The sequence below is a fragment of the Brachypodium distachyon genome, chromosome 1 (assembly GCF_000005505.3).
Source record: "Brachypodium distachyon strain Bd21 chromosome 1, Brachypodium_distachyon_v3.0, whole genome shotgun sequence".
NCBI classification, from domain to species: Eukaryota; Viridiplantae; Streptophyta; class Magnoliopsida; order Poales; family Poaceae; genus Brachypodium; species Brachypodium distachyon.
In genome coordinates, this window is record NC_016131.3 from 70,901,120 (window position 1) to 70,916,072 (window position 14,953).

Genomic DNA, 14,953 nt, shown 5'->3' on the forward strand with positions numbered 1-14,953 from the left:
TAGAGTATTCCATAGTAATGTCTTCTTTCTTGTAATATTGAGAACATTCTAGAAGCTTGCATTGTATTCTCCAACAGACATCAATCGGAATTAGTATAAGGTTTATTCGGGTGCAGAAATCGGTATGATTTCCAGCATCTTTTGCCTTAAAGTTAGGGACTGGCTTAAATCGGAACCATAATTAGAGAACCATTACTCAAAAATAAATAAATAGAGAATCAACCGGATTCTGAAGTTCATAATTAGGGAACCAACCAGGGGTTTTTAAACTTTCTACCCCGACAGGTGAATTTCGCGAAAAGATGGTAGCAATTGGTAGCTTAGTCTGCTTAACAACGAAGCTAACATCAATCCATCTTACAGAAAATGAGAGTCATCTACCCAGCAAAATTAACATCTCTCCCTCCTAGTCTCCAACAGAACTGGGTAGTAGTAGCTTACGCTGCATAACAGCAGAGTTAACATCAACCCTGGTACAGAAAGAGGGAGCAACTAGTCATTTACTCTCGGTAGCTTCATGCTCTGGCATGAACAAGGTTCAGAAACTCAGTCCACAGAGGCTGGAACGTTCTACAGCAGGAATATTAACATGAACTAGCTGAAAACGGATTATCTACATAGATCGACAGAAACTGAGCCGCTTAGAGTCTTGTTGAGGGCGGGAAGTGTTGTAGACAGCAATTTGCAAAAATGAACTGCACATCCTGAAGCACCAGCAGTCTCTACACAAAACAACACACATATTGCATAAATACCCCGTTATTCGTGTTTTTTTTTGTAAATTCTTGAAAACAAGGCCATGCATGCAATACCCTGAAACGCTTTCTCTCTTTTCACTTAGTAACCGCTTGGCCTGAGGTAGATGCTTCAACATGACTTTGGGTCAATGTTCCCTGTGGAGAAACAAACATATTATACAGTGCACAGGAATGAAGGACATGGTATGCATATTGGAAATACCCAATATCGGCCATGCAATAGATATATAACAAAACTGCAACATATGGTACAATGGAGTACATAAGTCTATATGAAGAATAGTGATGCATTATGTCCTCCAATAACTCAATCCAAGCCCGGATCATATATAACTAGAAGAACGATATCACCACTCCAGGTGTTACAACTAGAAGAACTCCTATATAATTAGAAGAATGGCAATGGGATACTATGTACTTCTATTGATGGTGCACAGTTTCTTATTCCCTCAAACTGATGGTGAACAATGTATCAGATTTGTTGCTCAGCAATATCTCTGTGTCAACAAGTTATCCATGTAAGATTTAGTTATCTGTTTGCTGCAATATGGGAGTGTTCGTAGATTAAGTGAGCCATATTGTTAGTTTTGAGATATGATAAGTTTGTGCTGCTATACAATGGAAGTCCATGTGATCTGATTACATGTTCAAATACTTACTTGAGTGTCTCGACTAAGTAGAAAATTAGAGCCAATGGCAGGCTCAGTCAGGGAGAGAAAGAGAGAGCGAATGAGAGACACAGTTGGGAGCTTTTATTCGGAGTCTATTTTGTCATAGCTAATGGTGATAGTAACAAAGTCGTATATGAGACATCATATAGAAAAAACCCACTAGCAAGCCCAAATAGCGACTTTTCTACTCCCTCTGATCCTAAATTCTTGACTCAAATTTGTCCAAATATGGATGTATCTATTCCTAACAAGCGTCTAGATACATGTAATATTTTGACAATAATTTAGGATCTGAGGGAGTAGTTTTCAGTAAATTTCCAACCTCTTGATGGTATAGAGATGAAGAGAAAACAACCTCAAAGATATATGGCTCAACCTGTGGCTCAACAATCCCATGCTTCCAAATTCTGCGCAACATTTCCTTGCGATCCTCGCCAACATCATAAAGACTCCAAACAGTTTTTAAGGTATATAAAAAAATTTGATTGTCATATGAAACAAACGAGCAAAAAATTATTGTTTCAAATAGACTTACAAATGTTTCTCCAAGTCAAAATCGTAGACTACGATTTGAAACAGATCAGCGATGAAATCATCAAAGAAATCCGACAAAAGATAGTCAACTTCTTCAAGTACTTTCATTTGTTGAACTCCCGCAACCTATAGAATTTTTTGTTAAAGTTTACAATCATATATATTTAATACTCCCTCCATCCCATATTAAGTGTCTCAAATTTGCTCAAATATGAATGTATCTATATCTAAGAAGCGTCTAGATACATGTTATATTTCGACACTTAATATGAGACGGAGGGAGTAAGAAGTAAGTCCATTTTACCCCCCTCAACTCCTGGGAGGGCGGTGGTTGCGGCTGAGCAGGGGCAGCTGCTGTAGGTCAATGGCGAAGGACATTGTGGCTAGGTCAGTACCCTCCTCCTCCCCCATTTTTTTGTGCCTTCTCGTCTTTTCAATCTCTCTGCTGCTGTCATTAGTCTGAGATTTCTTCCTCTGTTTTGAATGGAAGACGATGTACTCAAGGTTTGATTCCACTTTGGAGGTTTATTTGAGAATGATGAGACTGGTCAGGATTATGTGGGTGGCAGAGAAGCTGTTTCATTAATTGTTAAGAACAAAATGTCATTTCCAGAACTGGTAGGACACCTAAGAGATCACTATCCAGAGTAGTAGAGTACAATGAAGAATGCATGATTCTTCATTGGTTGATGCCAGGGGCAAAGTTGTGGGATGGGCTGCGTAGTCTGCATGATGATAGTTCCTGCATTCGGATGAGCCAAACTGTTTGTGAAGGGGTTGCTGAAGTTTATGTTGAAAGCTTTGCACCCATATATGACAGTGATTATGTAGTTGGGGTGGATCCATTGCAGACACAGCAGTCTATTGCTAACGTGGGTATGAAAGAAGGGAAGGGGGAGGGGAAGGAACAGCAGGTGGTAGCATCAGAGGTGTCTAACCTGGAACAACAGATAATAGAACCCAATGAGTTATCCAGTGACGAGGATTCAGATTATTTGCTAGAGATCTGGATAATTCTGAAGATGATGAAGAGGCAGAACAGATAAGATGATGAGGATTCAGTTTAAGGCTTACAAGGCAGTTTAAGGCTTACAAGAAGAATTGCAAAGATGGTCAAATGCCTGTAGCTGATCACCTCTTATTGGGTGAAGGACCATCTGGCAGAGCAGCAGGAGAAGATGAAAAAGAAGATGATGGAAATGAAACACCTTATTATGACACCACTGACAATGAAGATTCATATGATGAAGATGACGGATGTGAGATTGTGAGGAAGAACTCAGCCCATCCCACAACTTTTCCCCTGGCATCAACCAATGAAGAATCATGCAGACTACGCAGCCCATCCCACAACTTTGCCCCTGGCATCAACCAATGAAGAATCATGCATTCTTCATTGTACTCTACTACTCTGGATAGTGATCTCTTAGGTGTCCTACCAGTTCTGGAAATGACATTTTGTTCTTAACAATTAATGAAACAGCTTCTCTGCCACCCACATAATCCTGACCAGTCTCATCATTCTCAAATAAACCTCCAAAGTGGAATCAAACCTTAAGTACATCGTCTTCCATTCAAAACAGAGGAAGAAATCTCAGACTAATGACAGCAGCAGAGAGATTGAAAAGACGAGAAGGCACAGAAAAATGGGGGAGGAGGAGGGTACTGACCTAGCCGTAATGTCCTTTGTTTTTTACCTCCAGCAGCCGCCCCTGGTCAGCCGCAACCACCGCCCTGCCCAGCTACCGCCGCCAGGGCCAGGAGATAAAATAGCTATGGGCTTACTTCTTTATTTAATAACATAAAATAAAATGTACTTACAATGGTATGCTCGGGAGAATGGATCACAAAATGTCTTAGAAAAGTAGCTAGTCCAATGTTTGAGCATGAATATCTTTCCTTGTCCTTCTTCTTCTTCTTCTTTGACTTTCTCTGTTTATCGGTATAGACTTGGTTCCACAACGGATCAGACTTTACTCTCTCTCTCCAATCATCAGACTTGACATGAATTTTCTTAACAGCACGCTCAAAATCATTCCTATCACTTTGGCTCATAGACTTGTAAGTTTGAACAATGCCTACTACATAACTTGATCTTGCGATTGGATCGGCAAAGGCAGGATGTGACTTCAGGAATTTGAAATAATCTTGTCGTTGTTGTACTGTAGATGATGGAGGAGGCGGACTTTTCAATGTCCGGAAAAGATGCTTAATGAAAGCAATCTTGTTAGTTCCTCTAAAAGATGTGACCATTGCATCTGCCAAGCTGTTCAAGTCTTTACACAGATTTGTGTAGGTCCCTGGAAATTCAGCCACCTTTGAAATGTAGCATCTAACTCCTATTTGCACAGCGAGATCATCTTTGTTGAACTGTCCTCCCCAGCTACGTCCATCCTTATAAGTATTGACTACATCTTCCACAAGTCCCAAGAGGACAAATCTACCGCTGTCGGTGGTCACTCCGATTTTTTTGCCGTTATAGAGGGCATATTCTTCAGTAAGGGGGCACTTGGTTTCAAAACCCTCCAAGGAAACTAGATCTTGAGGACAAGGAATTAAACCACCATAACTATAGAACCTCTGTTAACATATAAAACTCCATAAGATGATAATTCTAATCAATGAAAACATATTACACACACCAATGAGATTTAATTTAAGTACCGATTGGTAAGGAAACATATTATACACAATAGAGAAGCCAATTGGAATAATAATGAAACCAATCAGATTGGTTTCATTATTATTTTATGCTATAGATGATAAATATTTTCTCAAATCTACTAATCATCCTAACAATCAAGCGATGCATAATTGGAAAATAGCGACCGAAAACCTATTAAGCTGCAAAGTTTAAAACATGTTCATTTTATCAAATTGTATAACGATATAGTACTGCATTTGCAGTTTCAACACATTTTCACATACAACAAACATTTAAACATAAAAGAGAAAGTATATACCTGCAACCATGGCTTAAAGGAGACCAAGATCTCGGTAGGCTCAGTAGGCAACAAGTGTTGATTCAGCCCATAGTATCCAGGCTGCAAATTTAAAGCATTCATTGGAGAAATTGGCCACGGGCAACCGCATGGTAAATTTGACCAGGGCACACTCCAAACAGGCATTAGCGCTTCTGTCCCCCACAGTGAAGGAGTAGAACCAGGAGAAGATTGTGGAGTGGAAGGCTCTGTTGATGGTGTAGAGAAACCATTTCTTTTCTTCTTTTTCTTGCTCTTCTTGTTGTTTTTCCTCTCTATTGTCACAGTTGGCTCCATTGACCCCACTTTCTTGGCACACAGCTCAAGTCCAACCTCAGAAGAATGCCGCAGTGGAACCACAATACGCCCCACCAGAAAACCATCCCCTACTGGTGGCATGGGAGGAAAACCCGTAACAAGGCGTGGAGGAGGAACATCTCTTACTGGGCATAGCCATGTACCCACCAAAATTGTAGATCCTGCCATGTGGAAAGGATCTGAGACGCGCCGGTATCTGATAAGAAGCATATAACTTCGATTAAGTCATCCACATCAGCTATTAGAATCTGAAAATAAGTGGCATGAAAAGAAGCATCTGGACTAGTAAGCATCAGCTACTGCTATTCAGAATCCTTAGCTGCTTGAATCTAATCATGGTTCTTCACAAAGATTCAATCTAGAAAAAAAGAGTCATGCTAGTCACTTAAATATCTATAAAATGCTCACTCCTATGGCCTACTAGTCATCTTCAGATTCATGCACATGGAAATTTGATTAAATCATTTCTCCAGAAGCATACTTGAACAGCACATTCAAGCCCCATGGACATTAGTGCCCAATTGACAGCATAAGTATAGTAAAATATCTTCCATCTCGAAGATGCAAAATGCCATGAGACACATTATCAGTCAAGATTGCACATCAATAAAAATAGAAAGAAAATAAAAACAGTCAGAACTGTACAAAGCTAATGAGTTTGATCCCCAAGGCAAGCCCGATATTGACGATGCAAATGGCAATTGTAAGTAGGCACTACAATGAATCAATCGCCCTAATTGGTGATTACTGAGGAATTAGGCTTCTTATACCATAAAGAAACAATACAGACGAACTAAGTTATGATGTTGTCCAACCAACGCAGCAGACGCCAAGTCAAGTTCCTAGTCAATCACATTCTTAAAAAAGGAATGAAATGCAGAAGAACCTGACAAACATGCCCAGCAAAGGAATTGCACGCTTGGATGCTGGCAGTTAATATACTGTCAAATAACAATCACATGCAGCCTAACCATGTTCTAATTTTGTGTACAGTGTCTTCTAAAAATTCATATTGTAATCATGCTCTTGCTTGTACAGACAATCGATTACCCATCTATTGCATAGGTGACTAGAATTTCGCAAAATTCCAGTCACTTTTTCTCCAGCTGTTGATACAGGATCCTACGGTCCAAAATGTTCCTAGTACTTTTCAGTAGTTTGTAGGTTCTGTCATGGGCTTTTCTCTGATGGGGTTGTTGTGTACAAAAATTCCCTTCGTTATGTCTTTTCAAGTTTGTCTTATAGGCTGAAGAAGATAAACAAGACTAGATTTTATGTTCCTAAACAGAATTTACAGACTCTCATCTATATGTTCGGTCAAGATTCAGTTTGCCAAAAATTCTGAATCATCAGAACCCCTAGCATGCTGCTTTGGAACACTTCAATCCTACTGATAAAACACAGACAACACTGTTGCTTAAAAACAAAAGGATAACTATGGTAAAGCTGCTGAAACAACAGAAGTCTTAAGAATTTGATTTGCAATTGCAACTTGGCATACTTGCAATTGCAGAAGTAAAATGTAGTGCAATTGAAATCATAATGCACTGCAATTGGATTAAAAAAATGTAAGAAAAGCTTGAATTGCATTTATTTATTTATTTTGCAAAAAAAATATTGCCTACTCAATTGTAATTGTTTACTGAGGGTCTGGTCCCATCTAAATCCACCTTAATTTCAACAATGGATCGCATAGAATGAATATGCAATACCTGGTGTAATTTCAACTAAGAAAAGTTAGAATCGCAAAACATGAAAACAAAGGATGGGAATTTGAATTGAAAACACACAAAAGAAGCCAATAAACTTCAGATAAGGTTAATAATATCTCCTTCATTGAAATGAATCTCTGTTCCTGGTTTCAGTGCAATATGAACTAAATCCAATGCAATCGCAATTACACCGGGATGCAATTTGAACTAAATCCACTGCAATTGCAATTACACTGGGATGCATTTTGAACTAAATCCAGTACAATTGCAATTACACTAGGATGCAATTTGAACTAAATCCACTGCAACTGCAACAGTATAGCTGGAATGCAATCTGAATGAAATCCACTGCAATTGCAATAGAAAAATGCATTAAAATGAATATACAAGACCTAATGCAATTGCCATTATCAAATGTGAATTAAAAAGCATTGCAAATTGAAGCCAGATTGGCTGCTAAAGTGGTGCAGTACATAAAGAGAAGACAAAATACCTCAAGAAGTTCAGATAGTGACACCTTGATCGAAGTGAATCTCTGTTCCTGCTTCTATGTTAGTTTTGCTGCTGCAAACACAAAACAGAAGTTTAGAGAGTTGAAAAGTTTACAAACACAGCAAGAAAAGGCCAACGATAGAATATAGCATAAATTCTTAATATCGTCAAATTGAAATGATACTTGGGGCATCTTCAATAAGCCGCTACTTACATCGTTACGAAGTGAGAGAATGTGCCAACTCGTACATAGTAACGACCACTCCAATGGATTGTTTTTAAGCTTGGTACTAAAATCTCATCAGACTATTTAAGTGCCGCACTTGTGGTTGTTATAGTGATGATCTACCGTGGACTTTAACTTTGTGGTCCAGCCTACCCACGCATATCTAATTCAATGCCTACAGATATAGCACAAAATTGAAAACTTTTCACTTTGTTTAAACAATTTTATAAATTTGGGCAAACATGCATTTGGGTGGTACATGCGACAACACTCCAGCAAGCAGATTGAACAAAACAAATCTTCCGCAAAGATGAAGAGAAGAAAAATCAGCCAAGAAAAATCCAGCAACAAATTGAACATATCAAAATTTCCCAATATCCATGGCTGATAGTGATAGAAGGGAGCTAGATGACCCAGGCCTTAATCGATGGGAGAGAATAGGCCCTGGCATGGGATAAATGGACGCCGGCCGCAGAGCAGACGACCACGTCCTCCGCGGGAGACGCAGCATGGATGGAGAGAAGCCAGCCGCAGACGGACGGAAAAATCAGCCCACCAATAGATCTGGCTCACAGATAGATCAGCAGACCTTACTCCTGTGTAGACAAGTCGCTGTGTAGAGAAGACCAATCGGCAGAGCCAAATGCTCCACTGGTGTACTGCGGGGAAGGGGACGGCCCAAGGGTGCTGCGGCAGAGGCAGCACGACGGCCCCGAGATGCTGCAGCGGAGGACGGGGTGGGGCGGCAGCCGGGAAGAGGAGGAGGTGGTGCGGCGCATCCGGTGGATGGTTGTGGAGGAGGTGGTGCGGCGCATCCGGTGGATGGTTGTGGAGGAGGTGGTGCGGCGCACCCGGTGGATGGTTGTGGAGGAGGTGGTGCGGCGGCGCGGCAGAGCCGGTGGGCTGTGCGGAGCATCACCCGTGCTGCTTCCTCGTCATGGTGGTGGCGGCCGGCTGGGAATCGACTCCGGCAGCAGTTCTTTGAGGATTTTTCAGGTCTAGAACTGGGGAGAGGATGAGACTGGAGAGGACGATGCGCAAAAAGATCCGACTGTTTTGGTGGGTCCCATCTGAAGTAACGAGCAGGCCTCCAACAATTGTTCAGATCGGTACTAGAGCCTTGGTACGTGTGCTCGTACCGTTTCTGGCAGAAGTAACCGGTTCATCTGCTTTCGTCTATCTTCCCTTGCCACGTAACCCATTTGCTGATGTGTCATACTATAGTACCTGCTGACATGTATTGTTGGAGATGCCCTTAACAACAAATCGTCAAAATTCTGAACGACCATATCCTTAGCAGACTGAATAGGCTCTTATCTTTGCCAGAAAGATTACTTAATTCCAGCCAAAAGAAACAAAGATCAGAAAAAAGCAGAAGCAAAAACATAATATTTCACATCAAAGAAGTGATGGCAAATCTTCTGATATTTGTCCCACAAAATTCCTACCATATGTTTATAAACCTTACAACTTTATTGAATTTTCAAACATATAAGCTGCGGGGTTAAGGTCTAGCAATGAGATACATAAAAACTCACCGAATTACAGAAATGAGTGTTTACGCTTAAAACGTGAAAATAATAAAATAAAAGTCTAATAAACTACATCACCTTCACACAAATGAATCTACAAAAAGAATAAAAGAAGAAGAAGAAGAAGAAAAAGACTATATTAGAAAATGAAGCACAGAATAGAAAACAAAATTTATCACAGAAGAATAAAAAAGGTACTACCTATTGATTCAAACTTGCAACAAGGTAAAATATAAAGAGGGTTGCATTTTAGACTAAAAATTGCAGTGTACAGACAATGGAATTGCAAAATCTATACAAGTGCAATTAATGATACACGTGTGCACGATTGCACCACCATAATATAGGTATTGCATTAAAAATGCAAAATTAAAATGCACTAGGAAGAGAGAAAAACTAAATACAAATTAAAATAGACATGAGTTTAGTGCAACTATGGTATAGAGACAGTGTAATTACAAAAAAGGTAACGAAGTTCAATTGATACTGCATGTATGCAGACAGTTGAAATGCACAGAAGTTGATATCGATATCAAATAGATTTGGGTTCATAGGATACAACCTGAATTTAGTTCAGAATTATTCACAACATTTACAATATGCTAAATCAAATAGAAATCAGTAGCTTCTCTGTAGGGCTGGAATGAGATGATAGAACTGATTTGGGTTTCTAGGTTCCGAAATCTCTACTTGAGGACAACATTACCAAATGGAAGAACAATTATCTGAATCAACTCAATCGCCAAACAAGAAGAATTATCTGAACCAAGGTTGGTAGTACCAAAACTGAAAATTTCTGCCAATAACAAACTAGCTTCACACGATCTTTTTGCTTCTATGTTGATGTTCAAGTGGATTTCCGAATGCAAATGTTCAGAACTAGTAACAGAGTTGTATTAGTAAAGAGAAGAAACAACAGGGGCACTTTCTAGAACAAGGAAAACCTAAAACTGAAATATTAAGAGAGTTTTGGTGTTACAGTTGCAACAAACATCATGTAGTAAAAATTACAGAAGTGACAGCTTGCTGCTTGAAACCGAAGTAAAGGAATACATGTCCTATTAAGAGAAATCAGTACACTATTCGCAAAACATATATATATGGGCTATACAAAAATACTAGACTGAACAGGTGCTCCTTTGAACCGGAGCTTATCTGAAAACTGTAAAGCAAGCAAACATTGAAGGAATAATTTCTTTCACACAAAGCCATTAACACAGATGTTGAACTGGACAGCTTAAAGAACTAAAGAAGCAAGCACACATTAAACCACCTACTTTGTGTTTAAAGCATTTATGAAACCCTTTTATGAACACGTAACCTATAAAAGATGCATAAAAAACAAACGAACCTATGATATTTGTCAGCCAAAATTGACGCTCCTGTTAACCAAAACACACCAAAACAATACTGCATACTAAGCCAAAAAGCTAGACTCATAAATCACCATATTAGGTCAAAAAAACAAAGAGAACATATAAAGAAACCTAATTAATATTGGGAAAACTCTACAATAAATAAAAGAAAAACTATGATGCAAAAAGAATTTACATCGCTACACACAGAATTCGATCTATTATATGCATTATATAGTGCCTCGGTTATGGGGCTGGTTTGGGATAAAAGGCTCAACAAGAGGTCACCAAAGCTTTGGATCGTCAATATAATTCCAAAGTCATCAAAACATTCTTGAGACGAAATGATGACAAAGATGGATGGTTGTGAAAGTAGGGAGCACATTTGGTTGGAAGAGATAGACTCATTTTAAATTTCATGGGCTAGACCTTGGTAATTAACAGTTTGGAATCTACAGAAATATATAAACGAATCAGAAAAGAACCTCACTACCACCTTAAGCCAAAATTACATCGAATACATATCGCTTAATTAGAAAAGGAACATATATAGCAATTAGCAAAACTGATTGATAGGCAACAAGCGCGGATCGAATCCCCTCTCTCGCCTTCCCCTTGCCACACCCGAGACAGGGAGGAATGGAAGCCAAAACTGGCTGTTCCCCTCTTCATTTGTCGCGGTAGAAGCGTCGAGGATTCACCGGAAGACGGCAGAAGAAAACTCCAGGGACTCGCCGGAAAATGCCGCTGCTCAGCTGCCTCTCCCTTGACCTCTCCCCTCGCCCTTTCCAGAAATCGGTGGTCAACAGCTGAGCAACAAGACAAAACGGCCTATTTGTGGCAACTACTAGACTACTAGACTGCTGATTTTGGTACTATTGATGATTTTGGTACAATAGGCTAAATGCAGATTTATTTACAGATGAAGACCTATTTGTGACAACATAAAAGAACAACTCTCCTTTCACAAATAACTACTATCTCCTTTCCAAATCATAAGACACGCAAGCATTTCGAGATTAACATGTAGTGTAATCCATACTAGCAAATTAACAGGTCATATTTTGTTCACAGTGCAGCCAGTAGTGTTCACATCGCATGCAATCAAGCATTTACTACTGCTCACATCGAAATGTTCATGATGCAGTGCAGCCTCTGACCTCTGTTCACGTATACATACACATATATATCCTATGTAGTGATGGAATACAATGCAAGAAGATATAACATTAAATCCCATATCACATCGAAGATAAAAAGCATCTATAATAACACCTAATCACTTTAGTGCTCCACTGCTAAATAGATTAAGCATCGGTCACAAGAAGTCAAGAATCATCCAGAAGCAATTTGATCCAGATCCGCAAGCAATTTTATCACACATATTTTATCCACATGCATTGGTCTCTCAAACTCTCTATTTACTAATCGTCCATGATACAGAGGTGTTACTTATACAGATTCATGACCAAATTTGAGATTACTTCATTAGGAATCTGAAACCAAACAGTAAATCGATTTCACAAATGAACCAATGGTCCACAAACAAACTTGCTCCTCTTCAATTCCCAGAACATTAAGACGCGGATGTAACCAGTAAGACGCAGATATAACCAGTAAAGGCAAAGAGCATGTATGTGACTCACAGGGTGCGAGACGAGGTCGAAATTGGTCTCCGCGGGGTCGTCGAGGAGCGCACCGGTGGCGAGCTTGACGCCCAGAGACGCGGCGAGCGCACGAGCTCGGGTTCGATGGAGGAACCGGCGACGTCGGCCCCTACACGGTGGAGCTCGAACGAGGTGATGGAGAAGGAGAAGGAGCACCAGGCGTCGGCGGGTGAAGAAGCACGGGCGTATGTTTGGATGGAGAGTCAGGGGTGCTGCTGTCCGCGAGCAGCTATTTGTGCGGGCAGGGGCGGCGACACTGATGGCCACGCGGTGGCGTCTTAGGGCGGCGGGAGGAGGTGAGGGTGGGTCCGCGAGCAGCTCTTTGTGCGGGCAGGGGCGGCGGCACTGATGGCTGGCGTCTTAGGGCGGCGGGAGGAGGTGAGGTTGGCAGCAGGAGCGCTGTGGACCGTGGACGGTGAGAGGGAAGGTCACGGCGGCGGGGACGGTGGCGAGTCGGCGAGACGGGAGGACAGATGAGGCGGTGGAGCGCGAGGGCAGCACGGCGCAGCAGCAGCACAGCCAGATTTGGGGGACGTATTTTTTAAGAGTAAAATGTTAACCGAATTTGCTTTTATTCTTAATTTAGTCGGTGTATTTTAAAAATCAAAAGTTACGGTCTGTAAACGTGACGAAATATCCTACATACACCGATACGATTTTTGTATGTATCGGTCCGTATTCTGTGCCAACTCAGTTCGGATTTTTTGCATTTTGCCCTGGAGAAAATGCAAAAGATGCGCTCCAATCCTCGTGAATTATTTTTCAGGGGGCAAAATGTCAAAATCCGAGTTGAACTGGCACAGGATACGGACAGATTCATACTCCCTCTGTCCTTTTATTCCAGACGTATTAGTTTTGACACAGATATCAGAAGCTGAAGCAAATTCCTCTTCTATCCCCATGACGGTACTACTCTCTCTGCCAAACGTCGCATCGCTCCCTTCGTAGACCCAACAAGAGCTTTTATTATCCGGCTTGACTAAGCTGCGGTTAACTTTGCATATGCAGTGATTGGTCATTTATTTAATGCATGCACCGGGCGGAGGCTATTTTTGGGAGTAGCTTGGCAGAAAGTTTCGACGCCTCGTATAGATGGACACCGGAAGTTGAATAATACGCCCCCTAAATTAGGAGGGAGTACAAAATACGGTACCGGTGTCCGTATGTGAGATACTTCGTCAAGTTTACAGACCATAACTTTTGATTTTCAAAATAGAGCGACTAAATTGAGAATCGCAACCAACTCCAGTGACAGTGGATGTATTTTACTCTTTTTTAGAAAAATTTGGGGCCTTGGGGATGGGGGAGGTCCGTGTTGGCGTAGGGGTCTCGGGACAAGGGAGGATAATAATTGCTCTTCAAGCTCATTCAGTTTGTAGGATATTTACATGATTTTTAGTTTTTTACGGGATTTCAATTCTTAGCAATTTTTCTCATTAGCAATTGAGATTACAATTTTTTAAGAATTGAGCCTAAATTGACCTAGTTCCAAAGGTTTTACACATTCGAGGATTAGCAATTGAGATTACAATTTTTTAAGGATTGAGCCTAAATTGACCTAGTTCCAAAGGTTTTACACATTCGAGGAGACCTAAGGATTGAAGTACCAAGAAAATCTCAATCGTCTACTTTTCATATTCTTATGATTTCAAAATCTTGTAAACCGAACAAGAGTTAGGGTAGCTTCCCGCTTCCCTCATTAAGTTAGAGCATCTTTATCAGATCCCTTGTATGACCCGGCCGGTTAAAGTTTACGGGTTTTGCTAAAAAAATTACATCAAACACATCCTATCAATCCGGTCCGAAAAATTCACTGGTAAACACTAAAAGCCCGTCTCCACACGATACATCTACCGCATGGGGTTTGGGAGCCTCCTCGCGTCCCGGTGGTAACTCCACGCACGCTAGGGTTTTCTGCCGACGCCAGCGGCCGTTTCTCCCGAGAGTGTGCAAATGCTCTTCGTGAGACCGGCCAGCTCATCTTGGCGTAGCGGAGCATCTTCAAGCGGGAAGTCCACGCCGCACACGAGAGAGGTGGAGAGCGCCTGGTCGATTGCCCGCCGCAGGGCGCAGGAGAGCTCCCACACGCCACCCGCCGCCGCCACCGACCCTGAGTACACGGGAACGACGAGGACGAGGAAGAGCGACTAGTTTTAACGCCCGTCGGATGTCGCGGGAAACAGCCGAGGAAGCCACCCGCCGCATCACGCGAGCTCGAGCGGGCCTGCCTCGCCTCCTTGGAGCACGAGAGGAGGAGGACGGCATCGTAACGCGCGGAGGACCTCCAGCGGCTGATCGTGATATCCGAATCGGTGTCCGATTGAACCGGTGAGCTCGCCAGCGACGTTGCTACGTTGCTTCGTAGATTACAACTAGGCTTAAAGGTTATTCAAATTTGATCGATCGGATGTTTGCAAGTTGTATTTCCTCCGATCCTCTTAAATATGCCCAAGTAGGATGTATTTACTCTTAAAAACCGTCTAAATACATGTGATATTTCGCAACAATTTAGGAACGGAGTGTGTATGAACTATCTTCTGTCTGTCTCGTTTGTTTTTTAGTTTACGGTATTAGTATAAGGTTTATGTTCTGTCCGGGCGAAATAGATACCTCAAAACCATTTTTAGGTGGACCTTATATACGTTTGAAGAGCCGCCGATAAAAGAAATCTGCCGGAGATACTCTCGGAGAATCTCATTCCGCTTGA

At 41.3% G+C, this 14,953-nt stretch overlaps 1 protein-coding gene across 10 annotated transcripts; it reads right to left on the reverse strand.

The window, feature by feature from the left end:
- Nucleotides 1–239: 239 nt before the first annotated feature.
- Nucleotides 240–12,773, reverse strand: LOC104581862. Of its 10 annotated transcripts, none has more exons than XR_002960845.1 (8): nucleotides 12,226–12,773; nucleotides 7,468–7,538; nucleotides 4,927–5,458; nucleotides 3,785–4,543; nucleotides 1,965–2,089; nucleotides 1,752–1,850; nucleotides 813–893; nucleotides 240–722 (listed from the first exon to the last, which is right to left on the reverse strand). XR_002960845.1 is itself a non-coding variant. In XM_014897699.2 (8 exons), exons 3-7 carry the CDS (start codon nucleotides 5,428–5,430, stop codon nucleotides 834–836), a joined length of 1,593 nt encoding a protein of 530 aa, XP_014753185.1. In that variant the 5' UTR covers nucleotides 5,431–5,458; nucleotides 7,468–7,535; nucleotides 12,226–12,773; the 3' UTR covers nucleotides 240–722; nucleotides 813–833. The 10 variants fall into 10 exon arrangements, 7 of the variants coding, with proteins under 7 accessions (XP_014753185.1, XP_014753184.1, XP_014753189.1 ...); XR_002960847.1 differs by having other exon boundaries at nucleotides 1,806–1,850; nucleotides 12,226–12,772; XR_002960846.1 differs by having other exon boundaries at nucleotides 1,785–1,850; nucleotides 12,226–12,772.
- Nucleotides 12,774–14,953: the final 2,180 nt, after the last annotated feature.